Raw genomic sequence first — 25,991 nt, 5'->3', positions numbered from 1 at the left:
AAGTAATGCAAACTGCTCTGCTATCACTAACTTCCAAAGCACTTTTTTCCTAAATCTATGTCCTTCCTTCTTCCATCAACACCAATCCAGTTCGTACCACATTGCAGCACAAATGCATGTAATGAGGTCACATTCTCTATGATTGTTAAATATACTGACATGGTGAACCACACCAGTCTCTTCCAATACCTTGCCTCTGTTCTCCAACTTAGTGGAACTGCCTTTGCTTGGTTCTATTCTGGCATATCCAATCTGGAATAACATAGCAGTTCCAGCAATTACATTTCTTCCTTCTATTGATGCATTGTTAACTCTAGTCCCCACTAAAGATCTTTCTTTGCCTCATACTATCTTTCCATCCACATAATAGTCAGAATGACAAACAAAGAAAGGGTTGGTTTCATAGACACAGTGATTGCATCCAGCTCAGCTGGCTCAATGCTGATGAATGGTTTGTCCAAAATATCAAATTTTAGTCCAGTTAAACATTGTTAAAACATAAGCCATCGTATTTGACTCAAATTCTGTACCCTTGTCACCATAAATCCATTTCTCACTCTAGCATGTTTCAGATTGAAACAAACAAACTGAATTACTGAGATCTTCAAAAATTAATTAGTACAAACTGATAAACATAGATTGGCCATTCAACAAGTATATTTTTAAAATTTCTGCAGTATTAAGTTCATCAGTATGCAACTTCTATTTGGAAGTACCATATCTCAAAAACAAAGAAAAACTAGAAATGCAATGCCACTTATTTTTCACCCTTTTCAACTTCAGTCAAACTTACCTTGTGGATTTGTTTCAGACTGTGCAATAAGAGTAGCTGTTGCTGAGTTGGGATTTAATCGATTTCCAAACATGTGAGATGGTGCAAGATTAAAGGAAGATCCAGGTAGTGCACTTGCCTGTGAAGGAAACATTGTAACCAGTTACTAACGTACATAAAAGAATGGCTTTGAGAGACAAATCACCTTTAAATGGGTACAGCTGAAGCTGTCATTCTAGCAAAATTATAAAGGAATGCATCACAAAATGGCAGGAAAAAAGGTTTGTGCTCATTCCTCTTTAAAGCAGAGTTTCCAGTTTCAATAGTGCTTTGAGAGATCAACTGTACTTCTGGCTAGTGAAGAAATATATTAGACCAACTGCCCAAGTCATTCTTCCGTCCCATCTAGTCATACAAAAAGATGTAAATCAAGCTGTTGCTCCAGAATTTAAAAAAAAAAGTTCCCTTACTCTGAATGGTTAGCATACGGTTCCATTACTACTAGATTAGATTACCTACAGTGTGGAAACAAGCCCTTCGACCCTCCGAAGAATAACCCACCCGGACCCATTTCCTTCTGACTAATGCACCTAACACTATGGGCAATTTAACATGGCCAATTCACTTGACCTGCACATCTTTGAACTGTGGGAGAAAACCGGAGCACCTGGAGGAAACCCACACAGACACGAGGAGAATGTGCAAACTCCACACAGACAGTCGCCCAAGGCTGAAATCAAACTGGGACCCTGGCACTGTGAGGGAGCAGTGCTAACCCCTTGTCACCGTGCCGTCCTACTGAATGCCCTCTAACTATTAGTGTGTGAATCTAATTAGTGAACTGTAGAAGACTATTCCACCACAGAATGAAGTCTAATACTGTTCACATACACAGAAGGTGCTTTTCTGAAGCTAACAATCAGAAGTGAAAATTCCGGCAGATTTTCTCCTCCCTACCATACCACAAATGCTGACTCAACCATATAAATCACCAAGGAGCAAGAATAGATACCTGAATCTTGATTGTTTGCTGTACAAAGGAAGGTGCCTTGACCTTTTGGTTGATCAAACTATTCTAGAATTTGAGCTAGAAATGAACACCAATAAAAATATTTCTCAAGTATTCACTTTAATAAAATTGCTGAATGCTTTGTGCAGAGATCGTTTTTATTTGGCCTTGTGACTATAAGACCATAAGAAACAGGAATGGAGTAGACCGTTCAGCCCCTTTGAGCCTCCTCCATCATCCTCATGCCCACCTTCTTGTCCTTTCCCCATAATCCTCGATTTCCTTACTGATTAAGAATCTATCTCAGCCTTAAATATACACAAGAACTCTATTTCCACAGATCTCTAGGGCAAGGAATTCCAAAGACTCTCAAGGCTCAGAAGAAATTCCTCCTCATCTCAATCTCTCTGGTCCAAGACACTCAAGCGGTGAAATATCATCTCAGCATTTTTCTGTCAAGCCCCTTAAGAGTTCTATGTGATCTCAATGAACCATTTCTCATTCTTCTAAACTTTAGTGAGTAGCCCCAAACTGTGAAGGGCTTATGCTCAAAACATCAACTCTCCTGCCCCTTGGATGCTGCCTGACCTGCTGTGCTTTTCCAGCACATTTCGAATCTGATCTCCAGCATCTGCAGTCCTCACTTTTTCCAGAGTCCCAACTTGTTCAGCCTTTGTTCGTAAGGCAATCCCTCCATACCAGGGATCATCCTAGTGAACCTTCTTGTAAGCATTTTTTTCAATTATTGTAACATTTATTCAATGCAAGAACAGCATTAATGGACAAAAAGATTAGCTATGTACATTCTTACTTTACATATTAATAGGCATTGTATAACTAACAGCTTGTTGATGCAAAATATTTACTAACTGCTGGTTGTAACTAAATCACTAAGTACTTGCAAAACCTTTTGTTACCCCACTAAGACTAAAGGATCCCCAAATGCAAGGTAGACTTCTTTGGAGAGAATAGAAAATTAAGGGTATGGGCTAAATAGTGACTTACATGCTTGCTGTGCTGCATAGTTGAACTGGCGAACCCTGTCCCCAGATTCAAATACTTGATGGGACAGGAAGATAATGAGAAAATTGTTTTAATTGTTTAAAATGGGTAGTTAATAAAATTCCTTTCCTATATAAACTGTTGAAAAAAAAATTGTATTATTAAAAGGGAACAAAATATTGCTGAAATGGGTTGTGGTACACTGCAGAGACCAAGAAGCCCAAAATAGAAAACTCCTGTGCAATGATAATTATACTCGTTGTTCTAGGTCCATTTTAAACAGAATTATGGTATGTAAGGGTTTCAGTTATGTGGACCGATTGGAGAACCTAGACTGACCCACAATGTTCACAAACAATTGGATATCTCTTCAAGAGACAACAGAAACAAACAAGTTGCGTGTCCTCCTGTATGGTCTGATTCTGATACTTTATGAAATAAAATTCCAAATATATACTCCACAGAATACAACTATGTTTCCCTAGAAGAAAAAACAAGGTAGCTGAAAAGAAATCAGCAAAAAGATTCCACATAGTGCAAAGTTCAAAAACAGTTTTTCCTTTATACGGCACCTTTAATATCATGAAAGATCCTAAAGCACTTCACATAAGCATTATAGAACCAAATTAAGGGAATATTAGGTTAGAAGAAACCAAGAGTAGAAATTAATTGGTCCTTTTCAAAGTGGCAGCCAGTAACTAGTGAGGTGCCACAGGGATCCGTGCTAGGACCCCAGCTATTCACAACATATGAACAATTCGGATGAAGGAACAAAATGTAACATCTCAAAGTTTGCAGATGATACAATGGGTGGGAGGGGGAATTGTGACGAGGACACAAAGATCCTCCAGCATTATCTGGACAGGTTGGGCGAGTGGGCAAATAAATGGCAGTATAATTTGGATAAATGTGGGGTTATTCACTTTCTAAGCAAAAACAAGATAGCAGAATACTATCTGAATGGCTGTAAATTGGGAGAGGGGAGTATGCAGTGGGACCTGGGTGTCCTTGTGTACCAGTTGTTGCAAGTAAGCATGCAGGTGCAACAGGTTAAAAAAAAGGCAAATGATATGTTGGCCTTCATTAAGAGAGGTTTAAGAGTATAGGTGCAGGGATGTGTTACTGCAGTTATACAGCACCTTGGTGAGGCCACACCTAGCATATTGTGTGCAGTTTTGGTCTCCTTTTCAGAGGAAGGATGCTCTCGATCTCGAGGGAGTGCAGCAAAGGTTACCAGACTGAATCTGGGGATTGCAGGACTGACATATGAGGAAAGGTTGACTAGGTTAGGATTGTTTTGCTGAAATCCAGACAAATGAAGGGGGGAAAACGTCAGAGACTTATAAAATTCTAACAGTACTAGACAGGGTAGATGCAGGGAGAATGTTCCCAATGGTGGTGTGTCCAGAACCAGGGGTCAGTTTTGGGGTAGACCATTTTGGATGAGGAGACATTTCTTCACCCAAAGAGTGGTGAGCCTGTGGAATTCATTACCACAGGAATCAGGTGATGCCAAAACATTGTACGTATTCAATAGGTGGCTACATATTGCACTTCGGGCAAATGGGATCAAAGGTTTGGGAGAAAGCAGGATTAAACTATTGAGTTGGACCATCAGCAATGATAGTGATGATTGGCAGAGCAAGCTTAAAAAGGGCCAAATTGCCTTTTTCTATCTTCTATGTTTCGATTAACAAAACCATGGGCAAATAAGTTTAAGACAGTTTAAAGGAGGAAAATGAAGGAGATAGGTAGCGAGGTGTAGGGAGGATATTTCTGCGCTTGGCAGTCTGGGTAACACAATACAGCTACCAATAGTGGAGAAATTAGGATTTGGATACTCAAGAGTTCAGATTTCAAGAAGGAAAATATCGCAGAGTTATAGAGGTGAGGGAGGTTAGAGATGAGAGGGGCAATGTCACAGATAGCTTTGAAAACAAGATGAGAATTTTAAAATCAAGATATCGCTTACTTAGAAGCCAATGTGGAACAGCAAACATAGGCGAATGGGAAATATTGCAAATTAAGAAATAGACAGCAAAGTTTAGATTGACTTTAAACTAATGGCAGCTAGAATGTAAAACTCAACAGGAATGTGTTGGAACAATCAAGTCTAGAATTAAGGGAGGCATGGATGAATGTTTCAGCAACAAATTAACTGAGACAGAATAACATTGAATGAAGGCACAGAAGTGGAAACTCAAGTTTAGACTTGGCACAAAGGAAGTGAAAAATCTCATCTCAGGATCAAATGTGATATAAGCTTGTAAATAGACTTGTTTAATATCAGACTGCTGACCTGAGAGAAACAGAGTCTATAAATAGGGAACAGTGTTTGGAGCAAGGACCAGAAACGACAGTTTAAGCCATCCCTATATTTCAATGAATTAAACTAGGAAGTTCGGTGACTAAGCTGATAAATTAGAAACAATGGTTGAGAGAGATGGTGTAAGATGGAACTACTTAACATTAGCACATCCACAAAAATTAGCAATGAGTCTTTGGATGCAGTGTGTGGATGAGAATTTGAAGGGGATGAAGGATCGATCTTAGGCAACACCAGAGGTTAATAGGGTAGGAAAAGGAAGGAAAGCACTGAAGTAATTCTCTCACTACAATTAGGTAGAAACAAATGGAACAACATGACAGCAGTCACAGCGTGCTGGACAACAGTGGAGAGAGGAGCTTTGGAGGAGAATGGTGAGGGTAACTCCGTCAAGTTCTGCAGACAGATCAAGTAGTACAAGGAGGAATGCAGTCACCTTGCATGTAATTTGTGATTTTGGTAAGAGTTGCCCCAGTACAACGCCAGGGAATGAGACCTGGTTGGAAGGTTCAAAACATGGAAAGATGAGAATAGATTTGGGAAGCAACAGCACGTTTGAGGACTTTGCAGAGAAAGGGAGGTTAGATATGGAACAGTACCTTGCAGGGATGGAGGAAACAAAGGATGGTTTGTTGAGAAGGTTTTAACAGCACAGTTACAGGAATAACATCTGAATGAGAAAAGTTTAAGATATCAGCTAACAGAAGGGTCAAAAAGGTTAGTTGGATAATCAGCCGTTGAGTGCAATTATAGAGTCATGCAGCATGGAAACAGACCCTTTTGTCAAAATTGTCATTGCCAACCAAGTTTCCCAAACTCAAACTAGTCCCATTTGCCTGTGTTTCGCCAATTTCCCTCTAAACCCTCTCTCTTCATGTACCCGTCCAAATCTTGTTTTAAATGTTATAACTGTACCTGCATCAACCACTTCCTCTGGCAGTTCATTCCACATATGAACCACCCTCTGGGCAGAAAAAGTTGCTCCCAAGGTCCCTTCTAAATTTTTCTCCTCTCACCTTACAAATGTCGTGTTCCTGCTCCCCCCACCCCACCCCTCCTGGTTTGCAACTCCTCCACCTTAGGGAAAAGACTGTTGCTATTCGCCTTGTCTCTACCCTTCATGATGTTATAAACTTCTCCAAGGTCACCCTTCAATCTCCTTTGCTCCAATGAAAAAATCCCAGCCTACCCTTATAAGTCAGACCCTCTAGTACCAGCAACATGTTTGTAAGCCTTTTCGGCACCCTTTCCAATTTAATAATATGCTTCGCATAGAAGGATGACTAGAACTGTATGCAGTACTCCAGTAGCGGCTTCACCAACACCCAATACAACTTCAACACAATGTCCAAGCTCCTATATTCAATGGACTGAGCAATGAAGTGCGCTAAATGTCTACCTGTGACGCAACTTTCAAAGAACTACGAACATAAACCTGTGGGTCTCTGTTCGACAACACTATCCAGGTGCTACCATTAACTGTACAAGTCCTGCCCTTGTTCACTTCACTAAAATGCAAAACCTCATTTATCCAAAATAAACTCCATCTGCCACTCCTCAGTCCATTGGCCCAACTGATCAAGATCCCTTTGTAATCTTAGATAACCTTCTTCACTGTCAACGATATCACCAATTTATGGCATCATCTGCAAACTTACCAACCATTCCTGCTAAATTCTCAACGAAATAATTTCTATAAATGACAAACAACAGTGTAAAAGAGACACAAACTCAATTTTCCATCTTGTAGTCATCAAAATTAGGATGCCTGAAAACAAACTTAAGGAACAATTTACACAGCACAAGACGACGGAGCGGATTGGTTGGTCCATATTTAGCATGGGGGCGCATCAGGAACTGTTAACAGTGAATTTTGTTAGTTGGTTAAAATCAGGTAGATTGATCAGACTATTTCCATGGAGAACACAGAAGGGACTGCTTAACCCTGACTTTATTGAAAAATCTCCAACAAGGACAGGATCCTGCAAATGAATACGTGTGGAATGCACAAATGGTTCACCCTGCAAGCCTAACTGAATCAATTGACACAATTCTTATTAAATCATCCTCATTGTACTAAAAGTTATCAAATAGCAGAATCACAACCCAGTATAGTTGACACATTGCAGTTCTTATGATGCACAACCCATCTACCAGTACTGAAATTCAATCTACATTACTATTTAGTTTGATGGTAGCGACCTGGTAAGGGGAGAATTGAACATATTTACTGAATACAACAGCGTAAAGTGGTTAGCTTCACCAACGCTCATTTTTTGAGACACCTTCCTCTTACAAAGTAATTAGAGGTAGAGTAGGTACTTTTCAAGTACAAACCCTAACTGTAGGCCCTATCATAGGTATGCATGATATACAGCAATTTCATTATTATGCAGGATAATTCTGTCACCTCAGTCAAGTTTTAGTGCTAGGTGAAAAGCTTTGCTAAAAAGAGCTAAAAAGATAAATTTATGTCCTGTACTATCAAGTAATTATCTGCTACTGTAAATTAATTCTGTAGCTTTAATAGCAACAAGTGCCACTTTTATGGTGTACATGGTGCATGGCAGGCATGCAGGTGGTTGAATGTGCATATCGAGCTTCTTTAAGTGCTAAGCCACATTTAAGTTGCTCTGAACTGACTCCTGCTGGATGCTAATGGGAATGACATCAAGGCCCACAGGTGGAAGTGGGGACTTGCATGGGACAGAGCATTCCAAATAGATGCTGGTGCTCAAAGTTAGTGAGAAGACAGTGATCTGGAAGTTCATTAATTTCTTGCAGAGTTCACAGAAGCATGGCTTAACGTCCTGACAGAATACTCTTAGCCTACAAAAAAAATCATCTCAATTTTTCTTTTGCAGTATTTACCTCTGTCTTTTCAAGCCACTTGACTGACTCCTTTGCCAGGTTTCATTAGAAGCTTTGTCACCATGTAGGTCTCCCTATTTGTCATTACGATGACATTTCAGGAGGTAGTGTTATGTCTCTAAACCAGCCCAGATCAGTAGCCTTCCCTCATCTGAACTTTGCCAGCCTAGAATTTGGCTGGCGAGAAGCCACAATACAGTCAATGATCTCTCACCTGCAAACACAACTAAAATTCTTAGTTTGACCAAATTCATATGGACACCTTCAAACTTTATGAAATATATGCACACAGGAAAGTATTGAAAGTAAAATAAAATTAAAATTGTTCATTGGATAAATCTTCTGATGAGTGGTACTTAGCTACAGAGTCGAGAGCGTGGTGCTGGAAAAGCACAGGTCAGGCAGCATCCAAGGAGCAGGAGAATTGACGTTTTGGGCATAAGCACTTCATCAGGAATGAGGCTTGTGGGTCAGGGAAATGAGAGACAAATGGGAGGGGATGGGGTGGGGGGAAAAAGGTAGCTGAGAATGTGATAGTAGATGAAAGTGGGGGAAAAGATGGTAGGTCAGAGAGGAGGATGGAAGGGATAGATGGGAAAGATAGTGGACAGGTCAGGAGGGCAGTGCTGAGGGGAGATTTGGGACTGGGATAATGTGGCTGGAGGGGAAATGAGGAAGCTGGCAGTTTCCTCATTTCCCCTCCAGCCACATTATCCCAGTCACAAACCTCCAACGCAGCACCGCCCTCCTGACCTGTCCATCACCTTTCCCATCTATCTGCTCCATGCTCCTCTATGACCTATCACCTTCTCCCCCACCCTCATTTACCAATCGCATTCTCAACTACCTCCCAACCCCACCCACCTCCCATTTATCTCTCAGCCCCCTAGCCCACAAACCTCATTCCTGATGGAGGGCTTATGCCAGAAACGCTGAACCTCCTGCTCCTCTGATGCTGCTTGATCTGATGTGCTTTTCCTGCACCACACACAACTCTGATCTCCAGCATCTGCAGTCCTCGCTTTCACTTAGCTACAGTGACCAAGAAAATTCAAGTTTTAACATTCTGATCTTTACTAACTGAGCTGACCACAAACAAGATCTCAGAGGATCTTGAAGTCCAATTGCTTCCCATTCAATAAAGATTTTCAGGATAACCGTTCCCAACTACCACTGGTAGAAAAAAAGCATTTAAATAGGTAGAGAATGGCAGAATGGGGCTTTGTTGTATTGATGCAATAGCCTGTGTATTGAAATCAGCTGTGAACACACATTGCGATATCTTTCAGAATGATCACCTGGATGAAGTTCTAATGCTGCTTGAGTCCCTTGTCAGCACAGAAGGGGAGCTGAATTTAATGCATCAAACCAACTGTTGAAAAAATAATTCAAAATAATTCAATGAATTTATAGCTCTATCAAAAATGCAGTTTGTTAGCATTTATGCTGTTATACAGCACAAAACTTGAAATCAATTAAAAAAAAGTACTTTTGTGGACATACCGTTAAGGTGTGGTCCAAACATTTTACCAGATATCTCAATCAACAACAATCTAAATAAAATTGAAATTTCACCTCATTCAAATACTGGGAAAATGTGTAACAGTAACTTCCTGTTATCATGCATATCCCATGTCTGCAGACTGGTCACAAATACTGGGTTTTAGCAGAATGATGATGATTTGATAATTTAACTAATTATTTAATCTTGTTAAAGCACTGAAAAAAAAGGCGCAGGTCTACAACAGATTTTTTACAAATATTCAGGATTTCCACAGTACAGAATGTCTGCAGGGGTCAGAAGTGCTAACATCCAAATCTAGTTTAGTCATTAAACCAATACTCCTTTGCTATGCTGAATCATTACCAAATAGGAAATCATTCCATTATTTCCTGTTCTGATGAAGTTGGACATTGAAGCAAAAAGGCATCACAAGTATGTGTTTTTCACAATGTAAGACTAAATAATAAATCATAGTTCTGTCATGACCCAATCTGAGTAACTGCAATTTTGGCAGTCAGCCAAGAGTCCTAGTAGTAATCCTTCCAAAGTTCGCATTCATTCATGTTGCAAACCACAATTCTGAGGGCCTCTATTGGGATTTTAGCCAAACAAGCAAAATTGAACCCTAGCACACATCAAGCAGCTAATGCTGGCCAAATTCTTGCATAATCTAGTGCAGCAGAAAAATTCTTTTTATTTGTATGCATTTATCCAGACTTTGAAGTTACTTGTACTAAATATAAAATTTGACTGTGATATTGAAGTGTGACTACAGGACAAACTACAAAAGATACTGGAGCAGTATCTAGAGCAGAGAAATCACTGGCAATATATGTAAAGAAGGCAGTATATTAATCATGAGTGACTTGAATCTGCTCGTAAACTGGAAAAATCATAGAATTAGAGTCTGTTTGAGACAGTATCCAAAGATAATATGGTGGGAATCCACCCGGGGATCAGGCTACTTTGGATCTGGTAATACAGAATGAGGCAGGTTTAATATATGATTTGAGAATAAAGGATCCCCTTGAAAACAGTGCCCATAATATGGTAGAATTCAACATTCAGTTCGCGTGTGCGAAACTTAGGTAGGAAACAAATGTGGTAAACCTAAATAAGATTAATCAATGGAATGAGGAGAGAGTCAACTGGAGTAGACTGAGAAAAGAGTTCAGTAGTAAAAATAGTTGAGGATCAAAGGCAGACAGATTACGTAAGTGGGCAAAATCTTGGCAGATGGAATATAATGTGGGCAAATAAGAGGTGATGAACTTTGGCAAGACAGGAGCTAAATAGTATCAACATGCAGAAGGATTGCAAAAAGCTACGACGTAAGGGGATTTGGGGGTCCTCATGCATAAATCACAAAAAGCGAGTATACCAAGTTCAGCAAATAACAAAAGGCAAATAGAACACTCTCCTTGATTTCAAAACTAATAGAATACAGAAAAAAAAAGGAGTCTTATTAAAATGGTGCAAGGCACTGGTTAGACTCATACCTAGAATACTTAAAGATATATTTTGGAAGTAGAAAGAAACATAGAAACTCTGAGAAGGCCATTCAGCCCTTCAAGTCTGCTTCACCATTCAGTATGGTCACAGCTGATTTTCTATTTCAAGCTGTATTCCTGCATTCATTTGAATTCTCTTGATGTCTTTAATATATAAAAGGTGTACCAATCTTTGAACTGAATATACAGAATGTTTCAGCCTCCACATCCTTTGGTGGTAGGCTGATCACCCTCTGAATGAAGAAATTTTCCTTCATCTCAATTCTAAATTGCCTACCCCATATCCTGAGATTATCATCCCTGGTTCTACACTCTGCAATTAGGACTCTCAAGATGGACAGGTCCTCTGAAGAGTCACCAATATTTGAATTTTTATTAAAAATGATCACAGTTATCAAGCCAAGTGAAGGGGGAGTGGAGCCATTGTTGATTACCCCGGTTTGCCACCAGGAGGCCACCTCTGTCCATCGAACAGATTTTGCAGCAGCATGGGGCTTGCCATCTGAAAAATTCCAGATGGCGTCAGAAGAGTGCCCTCAACTGGCCCTCTAATTGGTGACCAGTCCGTGTTGGGCAGGTAGCCATCACACTAAATACACCCTCTCCAACCCCAAGCTGTCTTTCTATACAGGCCAGAGGCAGCAACATGCTAGCTGCCCAGCACCTCAGCCAGGAGTGTGAGAATGCCTGTGACGATCAACAAATATCCAACAATTCATACCCTTATTTTACAGGCTCACTTATATCTATTTCATTCATGGCTTTTCTGGGATAATAATTTGAGGTCTTCCAGAGGAGCAAGCAGCAAGAAATACTATTACTCATTAACAGATTGAGAGTGGCTAGAAGAAGCATATCATTTAACAAATCTTAAGGGATGATTGCCAACCAATAGGATCTATTATTGTCAAAGCTGAAAATTCAGTACACAGAATAGGCTGAAAGAGGAGGAAGTTCAGTTTTATAGAATCTGAAACTCAATGACCTCCATACACAAAAGATGCTAGCCTTGGTCTACGACAGCAAATTGGAAATTGCTAACTTTCAATTACGTAAAGTATACAAAAATGGATTTTACTGGATTCTCTACTGTCTCTCAGTAAAATGTACTACAGATGGACATCAAATAATTGGTCGTTTACTAGCTAGAACACAAGGGAGACATAAGGGAGAATTATTGTGCCAACTTCGTCTGACAAAAACATGAGCAATAACTATCATAGCAACAACTATCAGTAAAATATAAATAACTTGTTGTGGGAAGAACTTTCTCTGCATTAATTATATCCAAATTTCTATTTCTTGCCAAATATGCACAGAATGCAAAATGGCTTAAAATGATCCAAGTCAAATATATTCTTAAATCTTAGAATCAACCACAAGATAATTGAAGATTATAGTTTAATTAGTAAATATTACAATTACCAATCAAAATACAATGACATTTCTTCAAGTTTGTCAGAATTGGACAAATATGAAATAACCAAGAAATGTTTAACTTACAGACCTTTGTAAATAATTTTCTCTAAACATTTAATGGGTCAATATCCCTTTGTTCAGTTCCCACACATATGTAAAATTTAAGTTTTGACACCACAAATATTTCAAGGTTTATTTTCTGAAGCTAATAGCTTTTGTGAAATTCCAAACATAGGCATTAAATGATCTGCTAAGACTTTGCAAGACCAGCAGAGGCATCCTATTACATTCAGCAAAAAAAATTTTGGTGGTCTCTTGTCATGAATTAAACAAACAGAAAAAACTAGTCATTCTTCAGTAGGAAGTTAACTAAAGAGTGGACAAAGGAACTAAAGAATGTTTACTGAGCAGGTCAGCATCACTTGATCAAAAGGCCAGACCTTAATTTTTAACACTTTAGAACCAAAAATTTTATAATTAGCATTTTTCCTGCTTTGTTTTAAATCTGCAATTTATAAAACGACTGAGTTTTCATATATTGAAATCAATGTAATCTACAGTATTCCTGATGATATCACAAATCCTGCAGTGTTACGAAGAAAACATTATTGGAGTTATTCAGATCATTGCTTAAAAAGACCACTGCATTTACTTCAATAGAATTTTAAAAGTGCATGGGAAATGGACCATCTAAATCTGAATTGATGAGTTACGCCGGTTATTCAGGATGCAAAATCATTAGAAAGACTCATTACTATATATATCTCAGCAATTTTGATTTCTTGAAAAAAAATTATGTATCATTTCTCATTAACATAACAATAGTTAACATCTCTTTATTTAACTGTTTTATTTCAAAGTACATTAAAACAAAATCCAGAACATCCTGATATTACGTGGCAGGTCTATCAGCACCTATAAAAAAGGAATGTTCTGATGAAGGATGACACCCAAAATGTTATATCATATTTTCTCCTTAAATACTGACAAACTTGCTATGCATTTCAAGAACTTTCTTTATTTGCTTTATAATGTAGTTTTCTTTTTAACCCTTATAGAAAAATACAACTGTACATTAAGTTCTAGATTAATATACAAAATATTGAATGCAATGCATCCTCTTTTGGGAATGTTGCCAAGAAAAATAAATGCATCAACACAAAGCAAACTGATGGCCAATGCACAAAAAATGTAATAGATGCAATTTTTCTCTTAGCTAATATCCCATACAAGTTATGCACCAAGCAGGGTCTCCTGACAATCAGCCCAATTTCTTTGAGCTCCCCACCGGCAGGGTTTTAATACCCAGCGTGTGATGAGAGATGAAACCAAGTGTGAACAACTTTAAGGTCCCATGAGTAGGCTGACTGTTGAAGCTGTCAGGTTCAATTGCATCATTCGACATTATTCAATGCCCCAAACTGCTCCCTAATTGTTAGGGGCTTAACATATTCAGTTCTATTGTTTAGCCTAATACAGAAATGCCCACAGAAGGACTTGCATAAAGAAAGGGGAGGGTTTAGATTTTGGTAAACCATGACTGAACTTTCCTTCATTCATTGAGTGACACAAGGAAGGACTGAGCAACCAGACGCAATATGCAGCACCTTCTCTGGATCATAGCTCATCAATACCCCAACTCAACTGTGTAGAATGAATAGGCAATGAAATGTTATCACTTTTTAAACCTACAATTATTTTTAAGTGAAGAGAAAATATACAGATATAACTTAGCATGTAGAAGGATCAGAGTATTTTTACAAACAGATAGATAACAGCAGGGGGTTAATAGTACTACAGATGATGCAAATGACAAATGAATAGATGCCAAAACAGTTGCGTTGAAAAATAAATTGGTAAGTCAAGCTTTGAATACATAGAGCTAGAATTCTGTGACCATATATTGGAAAGTGATAAAGGTACTACAGTGGGTTGGTTACAATTTGATATGCATTTTGGTCAAGAAAATTTTTCAAAGTTTAGCTGCAAAACCACACGTGTAGGCAGCCTTTTGAAACTCATCCAAATGGTTGTACTTCTAACGTGCAGTGAGACAACAAGTGTCAGCATGCTATTTAACATGGTTATATAGCAAAGATTAATACCATATTCATGTGTCCACTTTTCATTTGCAGCCCTGGGTTTTGTTTTCTTTTCCCAGTCCATGGACATTTAGATTAATTGAATGACTTTCACTCAGGCTGAGCTCAACCAATTCAGCACAATCCAGATGCTAAACCTGGATCAAACTTAACTTACTCAGATAGTACAACATGTGCTCTATCCATTTGTATAAAAAGAGACAAAGCTCAAATGCAGGATAACACTAAACAAAAAAAGACAAGAAAGGCAAATCAAAAAGAAGCACGTGATTAGCACTAAACTAACTGTGTGAAGATCATATGGGAGAAGGAAAAAAAACTGGAGGAGTATTACAGCTGTGAGGAACAATGAGTTAGGTTAAGAGACAACACAGGAAACTTCAGGCTGATGTTTAGCTTGCAAACTAGCATACTCACTATAAGACAGTTCAGCAATGGATGAAACTTCTTTCAGAGAAACAAATTTGATGTAAAATTAAATTTAAAAATAGTGAAATGATAAACTTTAGAGATAAAAAAGGTGGAGTATAAAAAGCGTGGATGGAGAAAAGGATTAGAAATCCAAGAGTATTAATGAAGAAAAATAAAGTAGCATTGAAAAAGATTGAAAAAGAAAGGACAAGTAAATTAATGGTGAAAAATAAAATTTCATTAAGTATCTTGTTTCAGTAATCAGAGAAGTGATTAGATTCCCTACAGTGTGGAAACAGGCCCTTCAACCCAACAAGTCCACACCGACTGTCCGAAGAGTAACACACCCATACCCTACCCTATATTTACCCCTGACTAATGCACCTAACACTATTGGCAATTTAGCATGGCCAATTCACCTAACCTGCACATCTTTGGACTGTGGAAAGAAACCGGAACACCCAGAGAATATGCAAACTCCACACAGAGAGTCGCCAGAGGCTGGAATTGAACCCAGGTCCCTGGCACTGTGAGACAGCAGGTCTAATCTCTGAGCCATTGTGCCACCCAAGATAGTGGTAGCAAGAAATAAAAAAAAGTCAACAGATTTTTTTCTAAAGTTACAGGTATGAAAGTAAAAGAATGCAGAATTTAAAGAGAAAAGGTACTTACCTTGCTAGCATGCCTTCTCAACTGAAGTTTACCAGACAGCCATTGCATTTATAAATAACATCTAGTGACTTTAACGGAGTTAATACAGAAGTAATGAACATGATGTAGAATTTGTAGGTACAGGGATTTTAAAAAAAGAAAATTCATAGGATGATCTCTCTTGGGAGCAAGAAAAAGGAGAAAAAAAACACGAAACAATAAAACCGATATCAATATAAAAGAGGCACAGAGGTTCAGACATGCATAAATTGACAAGTAGAGGACACTTTGGTAAAGTTATACGAACAGAGTGTTACAAAGAAAAGTTACATTCTCCTAATTTTACGTAGAGGCTGCTTAATTCAAATGAATGAATAATTCACTTATCAGCAATTTATGTCGGCATTTGATTTATTTCGACTGATGGAGAATTCAAATCAACATAAAATAATTGTAAAACTACGCAAAATTATCAATTAAGCAACAGTTACAAAATTGTGCTCAGATTTGGGTGCCTTACATCAATAAAATATCAAGTGTTGAACAGGTGGCACAAGAACGCCACTAAGTTAATGCACGGATTAATGTCTTTAAGCATGAACCAAGATTACAGAAACTGAGCGTCCTTCATTAGAACAAAGATGATTTAATGAAATTTGATACTGATGTTCAAAATGATTAGTGGTTTTCCCAAGAGGTAAATTGATAATGAAAGGGCAAAAAATATGAGGGCGGGGGAGGGGAGGAGAGGAAAGAGGGGGATTATGACAAATGATGCAAGAGGCAGATTTTCATAAGCACTTTAAAGGAAAAAGAAGTTTTGGATGTGCTATAGTCTACCCCGAAGATAGGAAATGAGCAATTGGTCAGGGGATTATCAGACTAGTCGAGTATTGAGATGATAAATACAATGATTGAAGTTTCAATAGCGGGCAGAAATAGTCAATATTTAGGAGGTGCACGTATGAGGTCTTAATAACAGATCGATGGGATTGTTAGCTCCATTTCAAATACAATGTCAAGCTTGTAAACAGTACGGCTGAGTCTGTGGCCAGTCTGTTACGGCTAAGTACATCAAAAGTAAAAAATTCATAGCGGCTAGATTCTTCTGCATGTGGCAGATGTATGACTGGTTAAACAACAGCATTCAATGCTGCAAACCTATGATTTGTTGATAACTCTTGATTTCAGTACACAAAGATAGAAGGAAGTGAGCATGTAGGATTAGTAGAAGACCTAACAAAGGAGAGTTAATAAAAGCACTACTAATACAAGAAGGAGATAAGAGCAGCACGTAACTGTAGGAGAGTGGGGGCTAAAGGTAAAACATTTCTTATCAGATTAGTCTTAATCAAATATCTATGTAGGACTATGCAAGATGTTAAGAAACATGACATCATAAATATGACAGTATTATTTAAATTTGAATAATCTTGGCTTTGCAGAGAATTGCTCAGAGAGCATTTGGTACCAAAAGGGTGGCCAAGTCCCTTAGTGGTTGCATTTACAAATAGCTGAGATACAATTCTATCTGAGATCAGAAGAAATAACGATGAGGTTAGAAATATCTATGAAGAAACAACTTAGGGAAGGTACAAGATAGTTGGTAGTGCAAAAAAACACATTTGTTTCTCATTTCTCATATCCTCAAGTGCTTCATAAGAAATGTACTGCATTTTAAACATACATACTCCAGAAGACTGGAGGATAGCAATTGTTGTTCACTTGTTTAAAGGGGGGTCAGGACAATCCTGGTAATTATAGGCCAGTGAACCTTACTTCGGTTGTGGGTAAGGTGTTGGAAAGGTTATAAGAGATAGGATTTATAATCCTCTGGAAAGGAACAATTTGATTAACGCTAGTCAACAGTTTTGTGGTGAAGGGTAGGTCATGCCTCACTAACCTTATTGAGTTCTTTGAGAAGGTGACAAAAACAGGTGGATGAAGGTAAAGCAGTTGACGTGGTGTATGTGGACTTCAGTAGGCGTTTGATAAGGTTCCATACGGTAAGCTCTTGCACAAAATACAGAGTTTCAGGATTGAAGGTGATTTAGTGGTTTGGATCAGAAATTAGCTAGCTGAAAGACGACAGAGGATGGTGGTTGATGGGAAATGTTCGCCCTGGAGCTCAGTTACCAGTGATGTGCTGGAAGGATCTGTTTTGGGTCCACCATTTTTATAAGTGATCTGGATCTGAGAATAGAAGGATGGGTTAGTAAATTTGGGGATGACACTACAGGTAAGCAGAGTTGTGGATAGTGCTGAAGGTTGTTGTGGGTTACAGAGGGACATAGATAAGATGCAGAGCTTGGTGAGAAGTGGCAAATGGAGTTTAATGTGGAAAAGTGAGAGGTAGTTCACTGCTGAAGAAATAATAGGAATGCAAGGTACTGGGCTAATGGTAAAATTCTTGGCAGTGTAGATGAACAGAGAGACCTTGGTGTCCTGGTGCATAAATCCCACCCAGGTTGATAGGATTGTTAAGGAGGCAGGTAGGGGGATTACATTTCAGAGACACGAGGTCATGCTTTACATGCACAAGACACCGGTAAGGCCGCACCTGGAGTACTGCATGCAGTTCTGGTCACCACATTATAGGAAGGATGTGGAAGCTTTGGAAAGTGTTCAGAGGAGATTTACAAGGAATTGGGAATATCGGATCGTATTTTTGCAGGGGATAGGGTGGGAGGAGGTGTCTTCCAGGTAGCTGTGGGAGTCGGTGGGTTTGTAAAAAAAATGTCACTGTTGAGTCAGTCATCATTGATGGAGATGGAGAGGACCAGGAAGGGAAGGGAGGCGTCAGAGATGGCCCAGGTGAATTTAAGGCCGGGGTGGAATGCGTTGGTGTAGTTGATGAACTGTTCAACCTTCTCATGGAAGCGTAAGGTGGCGCCGATGCAGTCATCAATGCTGCGGAGGAAAAGGGTGGTGCCAGTGTAACTCTGGAAGATGGACTGTTCTACGTAGCCAACAAAAAAAAAAGAGATAGGCATAGCTGGGGCCCACGTGGGTTCCTCTGACTCTGCCGCATCTGCTCCCAGGAGGACCAGTTCCACTACAGAACACACCAGATGGCCTTTCTTTAAAGGCCGCAACTTCCCCTCCCACGTGGTTGAAGATACCCCTCAACGCATCTCGACATTCCACACCTCCGCCTTCGAACTCCACCCTCCAACCGCAACAAGGACAGACGACCCCCCCCCCCCCCCCCCCACCACCCGGTCCTACCTTCCACTCCACCAATCTCTGCATAAACCACATAATCCACCGAAATATCCACCTTCAAGTGGACCCCACCACCAGGAATATATTTCCCTCCCCACCCCTATCCGCAAAGACTGTTCCATCTGCGACTACCTGGGAAGGTCCACACACCCTAACAACTCATCCTCCCCTCCTGGCACCTACCCCTGCCACTGCAGAAATTGCGAAACCTGCACCCACACCACCATCCAAGGCCCCAAAGGAGCCTTCCATATCCATCAAAGTTTCACCTACACTTCCACACGGTTGTACCCGATGCAGTCTCCTTTACATTGGAGAGACATGGACACCTCCTCGCAGAGTGCTTCAGAGAACTCTCTGGGAGACCCGCACCAATCAACCCACCGTCCTGTGGTCGAACATTTCAACTGCCTCTCCCACTCTGCCGAGGACATGCACCCGACACCTGGAGGAAGAATGCCTCATCTTCTGCCTTGGGACCTTCCAACCCCAGGGCATCAATGTGGAGTTCACCATTTTCCTAATTTCCCCATCCCCATCTTACTTTTGTTCCCCACTTCCAGCTCAGCACCACCCTCATGACCTGCCCCATCTGTCAATCTTCCTTCCCACGTACTCACTCCACCCTCCTCTCCGACCTATCTACCTAGTGCACTCTCAACTACCTTCTCCCCACCCCAGCCCCACCCCCCTCCCATTTATCTCTCTTCCTCCAAGGTTCCCAGCCTCATTCCTGATGAAGGGCTTTTGCCTGAAACATCGATTTTCCTACTCCTCGGATGCTGCCTGACCTGCTGTGCTTTTCCACCATCATTCTAACCTTGATTCTAATCTCCAGCATCTGTAGTACCCAACTTCGCCTGATCTGAATTCCACTCCACTGGAATGTACGATATATAAAGGCCCCACCACACACACTAAAGAGATGTAAACAGCTTCCTTCCTACCTTGTCAAAAATGTGATTCACAGTATGCAACCATGGGAAAATGAACCATAAAGAAGTTAACTGCTTAGATAAATTATATATTCCTATAGGTAGACAGAGAACATTTTAAAAGATATCAGTTTCCACCACAGCATTTCCGAAAGGAGCAGCTAAAACCGTAAGAACCAAAACCTTTGAACAATTATAACCAGTTAACTCTATTTTTCTGACTTACTGAATTTTAACTTGACCAAAGCAAGCTTCATCTATTCTTTATGTTTGTTTTGAAGTGTGTGTTTGGACTCAAGTTGCAGAAGTTGGAATGTATTTTTAAATTTTAATTATGTTTAATATATCTGCTGGGGGCTATCACAATAAAATTAACCTCAGTTCTGAGGGTCACTGGACACAAAACATTAACTTTGATGTGTCTTCACAGATGTGGCCAGAACTGCTGAGCCTTTCCAACAACTTCTGTTTTTGTTTGTGATTTACAGCAACTACAGTTCTTTCCATTTTTAAGATGTGGAGGTGCCAATATTGGACTGGTTTGGACAAGGTCAAAAATCACAACACCAGGCTATAGTTCCACAGGTTTATTTGAAAACACAAGCTTTTGGAGCCTCACTCCTCCTCCAAGTGCTTGTGAGACAGAAGACAAACCCCAACTGCACATTTTGACCACAGCAAAGATGGTCCTTGCTAAATAGGTTCAGGATAAGCTGGGGCTCCAAAACAGCCAACCTTCACTGCTGGGGCCTCAGCACAAACTCCTTAGGCATTTGTGGAATCTCACAAACAATGCCACATAATACTGAGGAATATCCACTCTACAGACTGTAACACAAACCGTTTTATTGTCTGCAATTTGTGCTGTGTCAGTCAGCCACCTGTGAAAACGTTCAGGGAACAGAGCTCCAAGCTACATTTCACTGTTCCAAAATATAATTTACATTCAATACTGAAGAGACATTTTGTGATATAACTTGACCAACAGGTAAAGCTAGCTGTTTCATACTGCTACTATGCAGTAGCAACACAAGTGGTGCTTGCTACTGACTGGATACTGCTGCCAAGCCAAAATGACTGTCTGATTCCTGAAGAAGGGCTTATGCCCGAAACGTCGATTCTCCTGTTCCTTGGATGCTGCCTGACCTGCTGCGCTTTTCCAGCAACACATTTTCAGCTCAAAATGACTGTCTGCCCATCACACAAATAAGTCTTGTGGTACATGAATTTCAATGTTGTTACGGTACTAGGTAGGAAAGATGAATATATTTTTACACACCATACATGTATTCTTGCAAGTGCCTTGGTGAATTGCAAGACAAAAAGTTTTGACAAAATGTGTTATTTCTTTTAGTTACTGAACAATCAGTTAAATCGAAGGGATGGAAGAATCATAGAAGATTGCTGTCTTTGAGCTGCTAGTCAGTCAGGTACTTAGAAGTAGGGAACAGATGATCCATTCCTAAAAAAGGTGATATTGCAGGCTTTCCTGTTGCAGCGATTAGGTGCAGTGAAATACAACTCAAAACATCCTGGCAGATTTGAAAAAAAATGATGCGGCTGAGAGTAAGGATGAAGAAGCCCACAAGCAATGTTTCTTTTGTGCATTTGAGCAAGAGAAGACCTTGGAGAAATGCAGTTGCTGTTACCAGCTTGTGAAGCTAGCTATCTGTGAAGAACTGAAATTGTGCTTTTGAGGAGGTGCTGGACTGCAGTTCAGATTCAAGGAGAGCAGTCTCAGGTGGGGAAGTGAACTGCCAGAACTCAAACAGTAGCAACTGTGCATGTGGGAGTGGGCTTTTGAGTGATCTCCAAAACAAAGTCTTCAACAAGTGAAGAATTGGAATCCACGTGAAGCCTGAGATCTGATGACCCATAGTGACACATATCTTTGGGACAGGTGACATTGCTGTGGAAACCATGGGATTCTCTTGACCGCATTTGTTATTTAATGTTACGGGTAGAATTAAGCTTGTCTGTTAACCATATTTATCTCTAGTTAATTCTAATTGGATGTTAGAATACAAAGCACATATATATTATAGATTGCATTACCGTTCTACCTTTGTGCAGTAAAGTGTAATGTGTTTGTTTAAAATCATTAAAACTAAAATGGCTGATTACGTTTTACAAGTGCATATTGAACTGAATATATAATTAACTTGGCAATGAACAAGCTAGGAAGCAACCAAGAAGGATTAGAGGTAGGATTCTAGAAAAATAAAGTCACTTCACCTTGCTGTGAGCAGGGTCTGGCTGTGTGCAAGCTGGCTGCCTCATTTTCTACAATACAACTGTGACTACATTTCTAAATTACTTAATTAGAAGTAAAGTTCTTTGGATTTCACCTGCAGCCATAAAAGTAATGAATACCTGAACTAAAAGATTTAATTTCATATTTCCTTCCAAAGTGCATCAATTCATGTATCTCTATTAAATTTCATCAGTCACTTGTGTATTTCAACAGTGTCACTATGCTCTCTCAAAACAAGTCATCTACAAACTTGGCAATTTTGCACTGTACACCCAAAGATTTAGATTGGATACATGCATCACAAGATAGAATGGTCCTTCCACTGAAACCCAGGAAACAATACTTTTTATGGCTGCACAAGACATTGTTAAGCCCACATTTGGACTGCTGCATATAATTCTGTTTGTCCTGCTGCAGGAAGAATGGTATGAAACTGGAAAGGGTGCAAAAACGATTTAGAAGGATGTTACCAAGACAGGCAGGCTTGAGTTATAAGGAGAGGCTAGATAGATTAGGGCATTTTTTCCCCCCTAGCGTAGGAGGCTGAGGGGTGACCTTATAGAGGTTTATAAAATCCATGAGGGGCATAGATAAGGTAGATAATAACCAAGATCTCTTCCCAAAGGTAGGGGATTTGAAAACTAGAGGGAATAGGTAAGGTGACAGGGGAAACATGCAAAAGGGACTAGAGGGGCAACTTTTCACAGAACTGGTGCATATATGGAATAAACTGCCAGAGGAGATGGTAAGGCAAGTACAATTAAAACATTTAAAAGACATTTGGATAGGTACATGGATAAGAAAGGTATAGAGGTTTAGGAGTCAAATGAGACTAGTTCAGTTTAGGGTCTGTTTCCATGCAGTATGATTCTGTGACTCTACACAAGTAAAATAAATTGCAGTGGTTAGCACTGCTGCCTCACAGTGCCAGGGACCCGGATTCGATTCCTATCTTGGGCAATTGTGTGTGTGGAGCTTAAACATTCTCCCTGTGTCGGCATGGGTTTCCTTTGGGTGCTCCAATTTCCTCCTACAGTCCAAAAATATGCAGGTTGGGTGAACTGGCCAAGCTACATTGACCATACTATTCAGGAATGTGTAGGTTAGGGGCATTAGTCAGGGGTGTTTCTGATTTTGGAGAAGATTTGTAGCTCAGGGTGTGAATCAGGTTGCAACTCAGGGCTAAGTGTAGAGTAGTAGGGGCTTGGGTCTGGGTGGGTTATTCTTCAGCGGGTTGGTGTGGACTTGTTGGGCCAAATAACCTGTTTCTGCACTGTAGGGATTCTATGATTTCTATGAATACATGGGAGTATGATGTCATTGCTAGCACTTAGATCTGGTTATCAGAGGGGACAGGATTTGCAGTTCAATATTCTAGGATACAGGTTCTTCAGGGAAGGCAGGGGAGGCAGCAAAAAATGGGGTGTTGCAATAGTGATCAGGGGATCAATTATAGCAATAAGGGACGACATCTTAGAAGGCTCCACAAACAAAGTCATATGGACAGAGCTCAAAATCTAAAAAGGAGCAAATCACATTAGGAGTTTACTCTCCACCTCAACAAATAGACAAATAAAAGAATAGATACATGGGAAAATTTTAGAGAAGTGTAAAAATAATAGGTAGTAACAGTGGAATATTTCAACGCCCTCAAAATAAACTGGGTAGTCATAATGTGAAAGGTTCAGAAGGAGTATAGTACCTAAAACGCTTGCAGCGGATCTTTCAAAGTCAGTACTTGGAAGAACTTACAAGAGAGGGAGCAGTCCTGGAATTAATTCTAGGTAAAGAAGTCAGCCAAGAGGTTGAAGAATCTGTGGTGAAGCATTTTGCATGGAATGATCGTAACATCATTAGTTTCAAGATTGTTACGGAAAAGTCATTTGCCAGCTCTTGCCCATACCCCTTTAAACCCTTCATACTCATATACCCATCCAGATGGATTTTAAATGTTATAATTGTACCAGGCTCCACGAGTTCCTCTGGCAGTTCATTCCATTCATGCACTACACTCTATGTGAAAATGTTGTCCCTTAGGTCCCTTTTAAATCTTCCTCCCACCTCACACTCAACCCAGGCCCTCTAGCTCTGGACTCACCCAACCCAGGGAAAAGATCTTGTCTCTTTGCCCTAATCATGCCCTCAATTTTATAAACCTCTATAAGGTCACCCCTCAGCCTCAGACGCTCCAGGGAAAACAGCTGCAGCATATTCAACGTCTCCCTATAGCTCAAATCCTCCAACCCTGGCAATATCCTTGTAAATCTTTTCTGAACCCTTTCAAGATTCACAACATACTTCCAAAGGAGGGAGACCAGAATTGCACACAATATCCCAAAAGTGGCCTAAGCAATGTCCTGTACAGCCGCAACATGACCTCCCGGCTTCTATACTCCATGCTCTGACCAATAAAGTTAAAAATCACACATCATCAGCTAGCTCCCTGACGAAGTGGCAACACTCCGAAAGCTTGCAATTCCAAATAAACCTGTTGGACTATAACCTGTTGTTGTGATTTTCAACTTTGTCCACTCCAGTCCAACACTAGCACCTCCATATCATTGCTAACAAATACAGGAAAGATTACCAAATGGCTTCTTATCCTATCCTATCTACCTGTGACTCCACTTGCAAGGAACTATGAACCTGCATTCCAAGGTCTCTTTGTTCAGCTACACTCCCCTGGACCTTACCATTAAGTCCTGCCCTGATTTGCCTTTCGAAAAGGCAGCACCTCACATTTACCTAAATTAAACAAATCTAAACTACAGGACAAAGGTAGCCTGAGTAACCATCAGGAGAGGGAAAGGGAATAGGCAGACTGTTCAGGGAGCCTGTATGGCCATTGGTACACATCGGTACCAATGACATAGGTAGGGAAAGGGAGGAGGACCTGAAAAGAGAATAAAGGGAGTTAGGTTGGAAGGTAGAAGGCACGATGAGGAGAGTAGTAATCTCAAGATTGCTAATGGTGCCAAGTGCTAGTGAAGCGAGGAGTGGAGAGCTAGTATAGGTGAACTTGTGGCTGCAAGGCTAGTGTAGGAGGGAGGGCTTCAGATATGTGGATCATTGGGATAGCTTCTGGGGAAGGTGGTACCTGTACAAGGAGGACAGGTTGGACCTGTATTTGAGGGGCACCAATATCCTGGGCTGGAGGTTTGCCAGGGCTCTTTGGAAGGGTTTAAACTCAACTGGCAGAGGGGTGGGAACCTGAGGAAAGGATCAGATGATGAAGTAGGTAGTGAACAGCCAGATACAGCATGCAGAGAGTTTGAGGATGGATAAGCACATGATAGCGCAAAAGTGCAGTCAGTGTGGTGGGTTGAAGTATGTCTATTTTAATGCAAGTAGTATCAGGAATAAGGGTGACAAACTCAGAGGATGGATCAGTACTTGGAACTATGATGTTGTGGCTATTTTAGAGACATGGATATCACAGGGGCAGGAAAGGTTGTTGGATGTTTCAGCGTTGAGATGTTTCAAAAGGAATGGTGGGGGAAGATCATTGAGAGGGCTTTTTGTACAGAGTCAATATGGGTGGAAGTCAGAGACAGGAATGGAGCAGACACTTTATTGGGAGTCTTCTACAGCTCTCTCTCCCCTCCTCTCCACCACCGTCGCGCTCCCCCCCCGGGTGACTTTAACTTCCCTAATATTAATTCGAATCAGTTCAAATAGTTTGGATGGAACAGTTTTTGTCACGTTTCCAAGATAAGCCGACTAGAGGGGAGGCCATATTGGATTTAGTGCATGGCAATTAACCAGGCTAGGTGTCAGATCTCTTGATGGGAGAGCATTTTGGTGAGTCATCACAACTCCACAACCTTTACTATACTCATTGAGAGGGAGAGGAGCAGACGGTATGGCAAAGTATTTAATTAGGGGAGGGAGAATTACAATGCTATTAGGCAGGAACTGGCTTGACAAAATTGGGAACAGATGTTCTCAGGGAAATGCACAACAAAAATGGGGAGGTTGTTGAGGAAGCACCTGCTGATA

General features: G+C 40.3%; 1 protein-coding gene across 9 annotated transcripts in view; it reads right to left on the bottom strand.

Annotated features, from left to right (window-relative positions):
• mllt10 (MLLT10 histone lysine methyltransferase DOT1L cofactor) overlaps window positions 1–25,991 on the bottom strand; it is a 294,669-nt gene that overhangs the window by 74,614 nt on the left and 194,064 nt on the right. For all 9 annotated transcript variants that reach the window (XM_087987376.1, XM_087987375.1, XM_087987379.1 and 6 more), the window contains one exon: window positions 794–911. In XM_087987376.1, coding sequence (XP_087843502.1) covers window positions 794–911 — 118 coding nt within the window. The remainder of the gene's footprint in view (window positions 1–793; window positions 912–25,991) is intronic.

This window comes from Chiloscyllium plagiosum, unplaced genomic scaffold (genome assembly GCF_037043375.1).
Source record: "Chiloscyllium plagiosum isolate Xiang-an unplaced genomic scaffold, Cpla_swu_hap1 HiC_scaffold_5, whole genome shotgun sequence".
In the NCBI taxonomy this organism is placed as follows: Eukaryota; Metazoa; Chordata; class Chondrichthyes; order Orectolobiformes; family Hemiscylliidae; genus Chiloscyllium; species Chiloscyllium plagiosum.
This window is presented reverse-complemented; position numbering and strand designations above follow the sequence as displayed.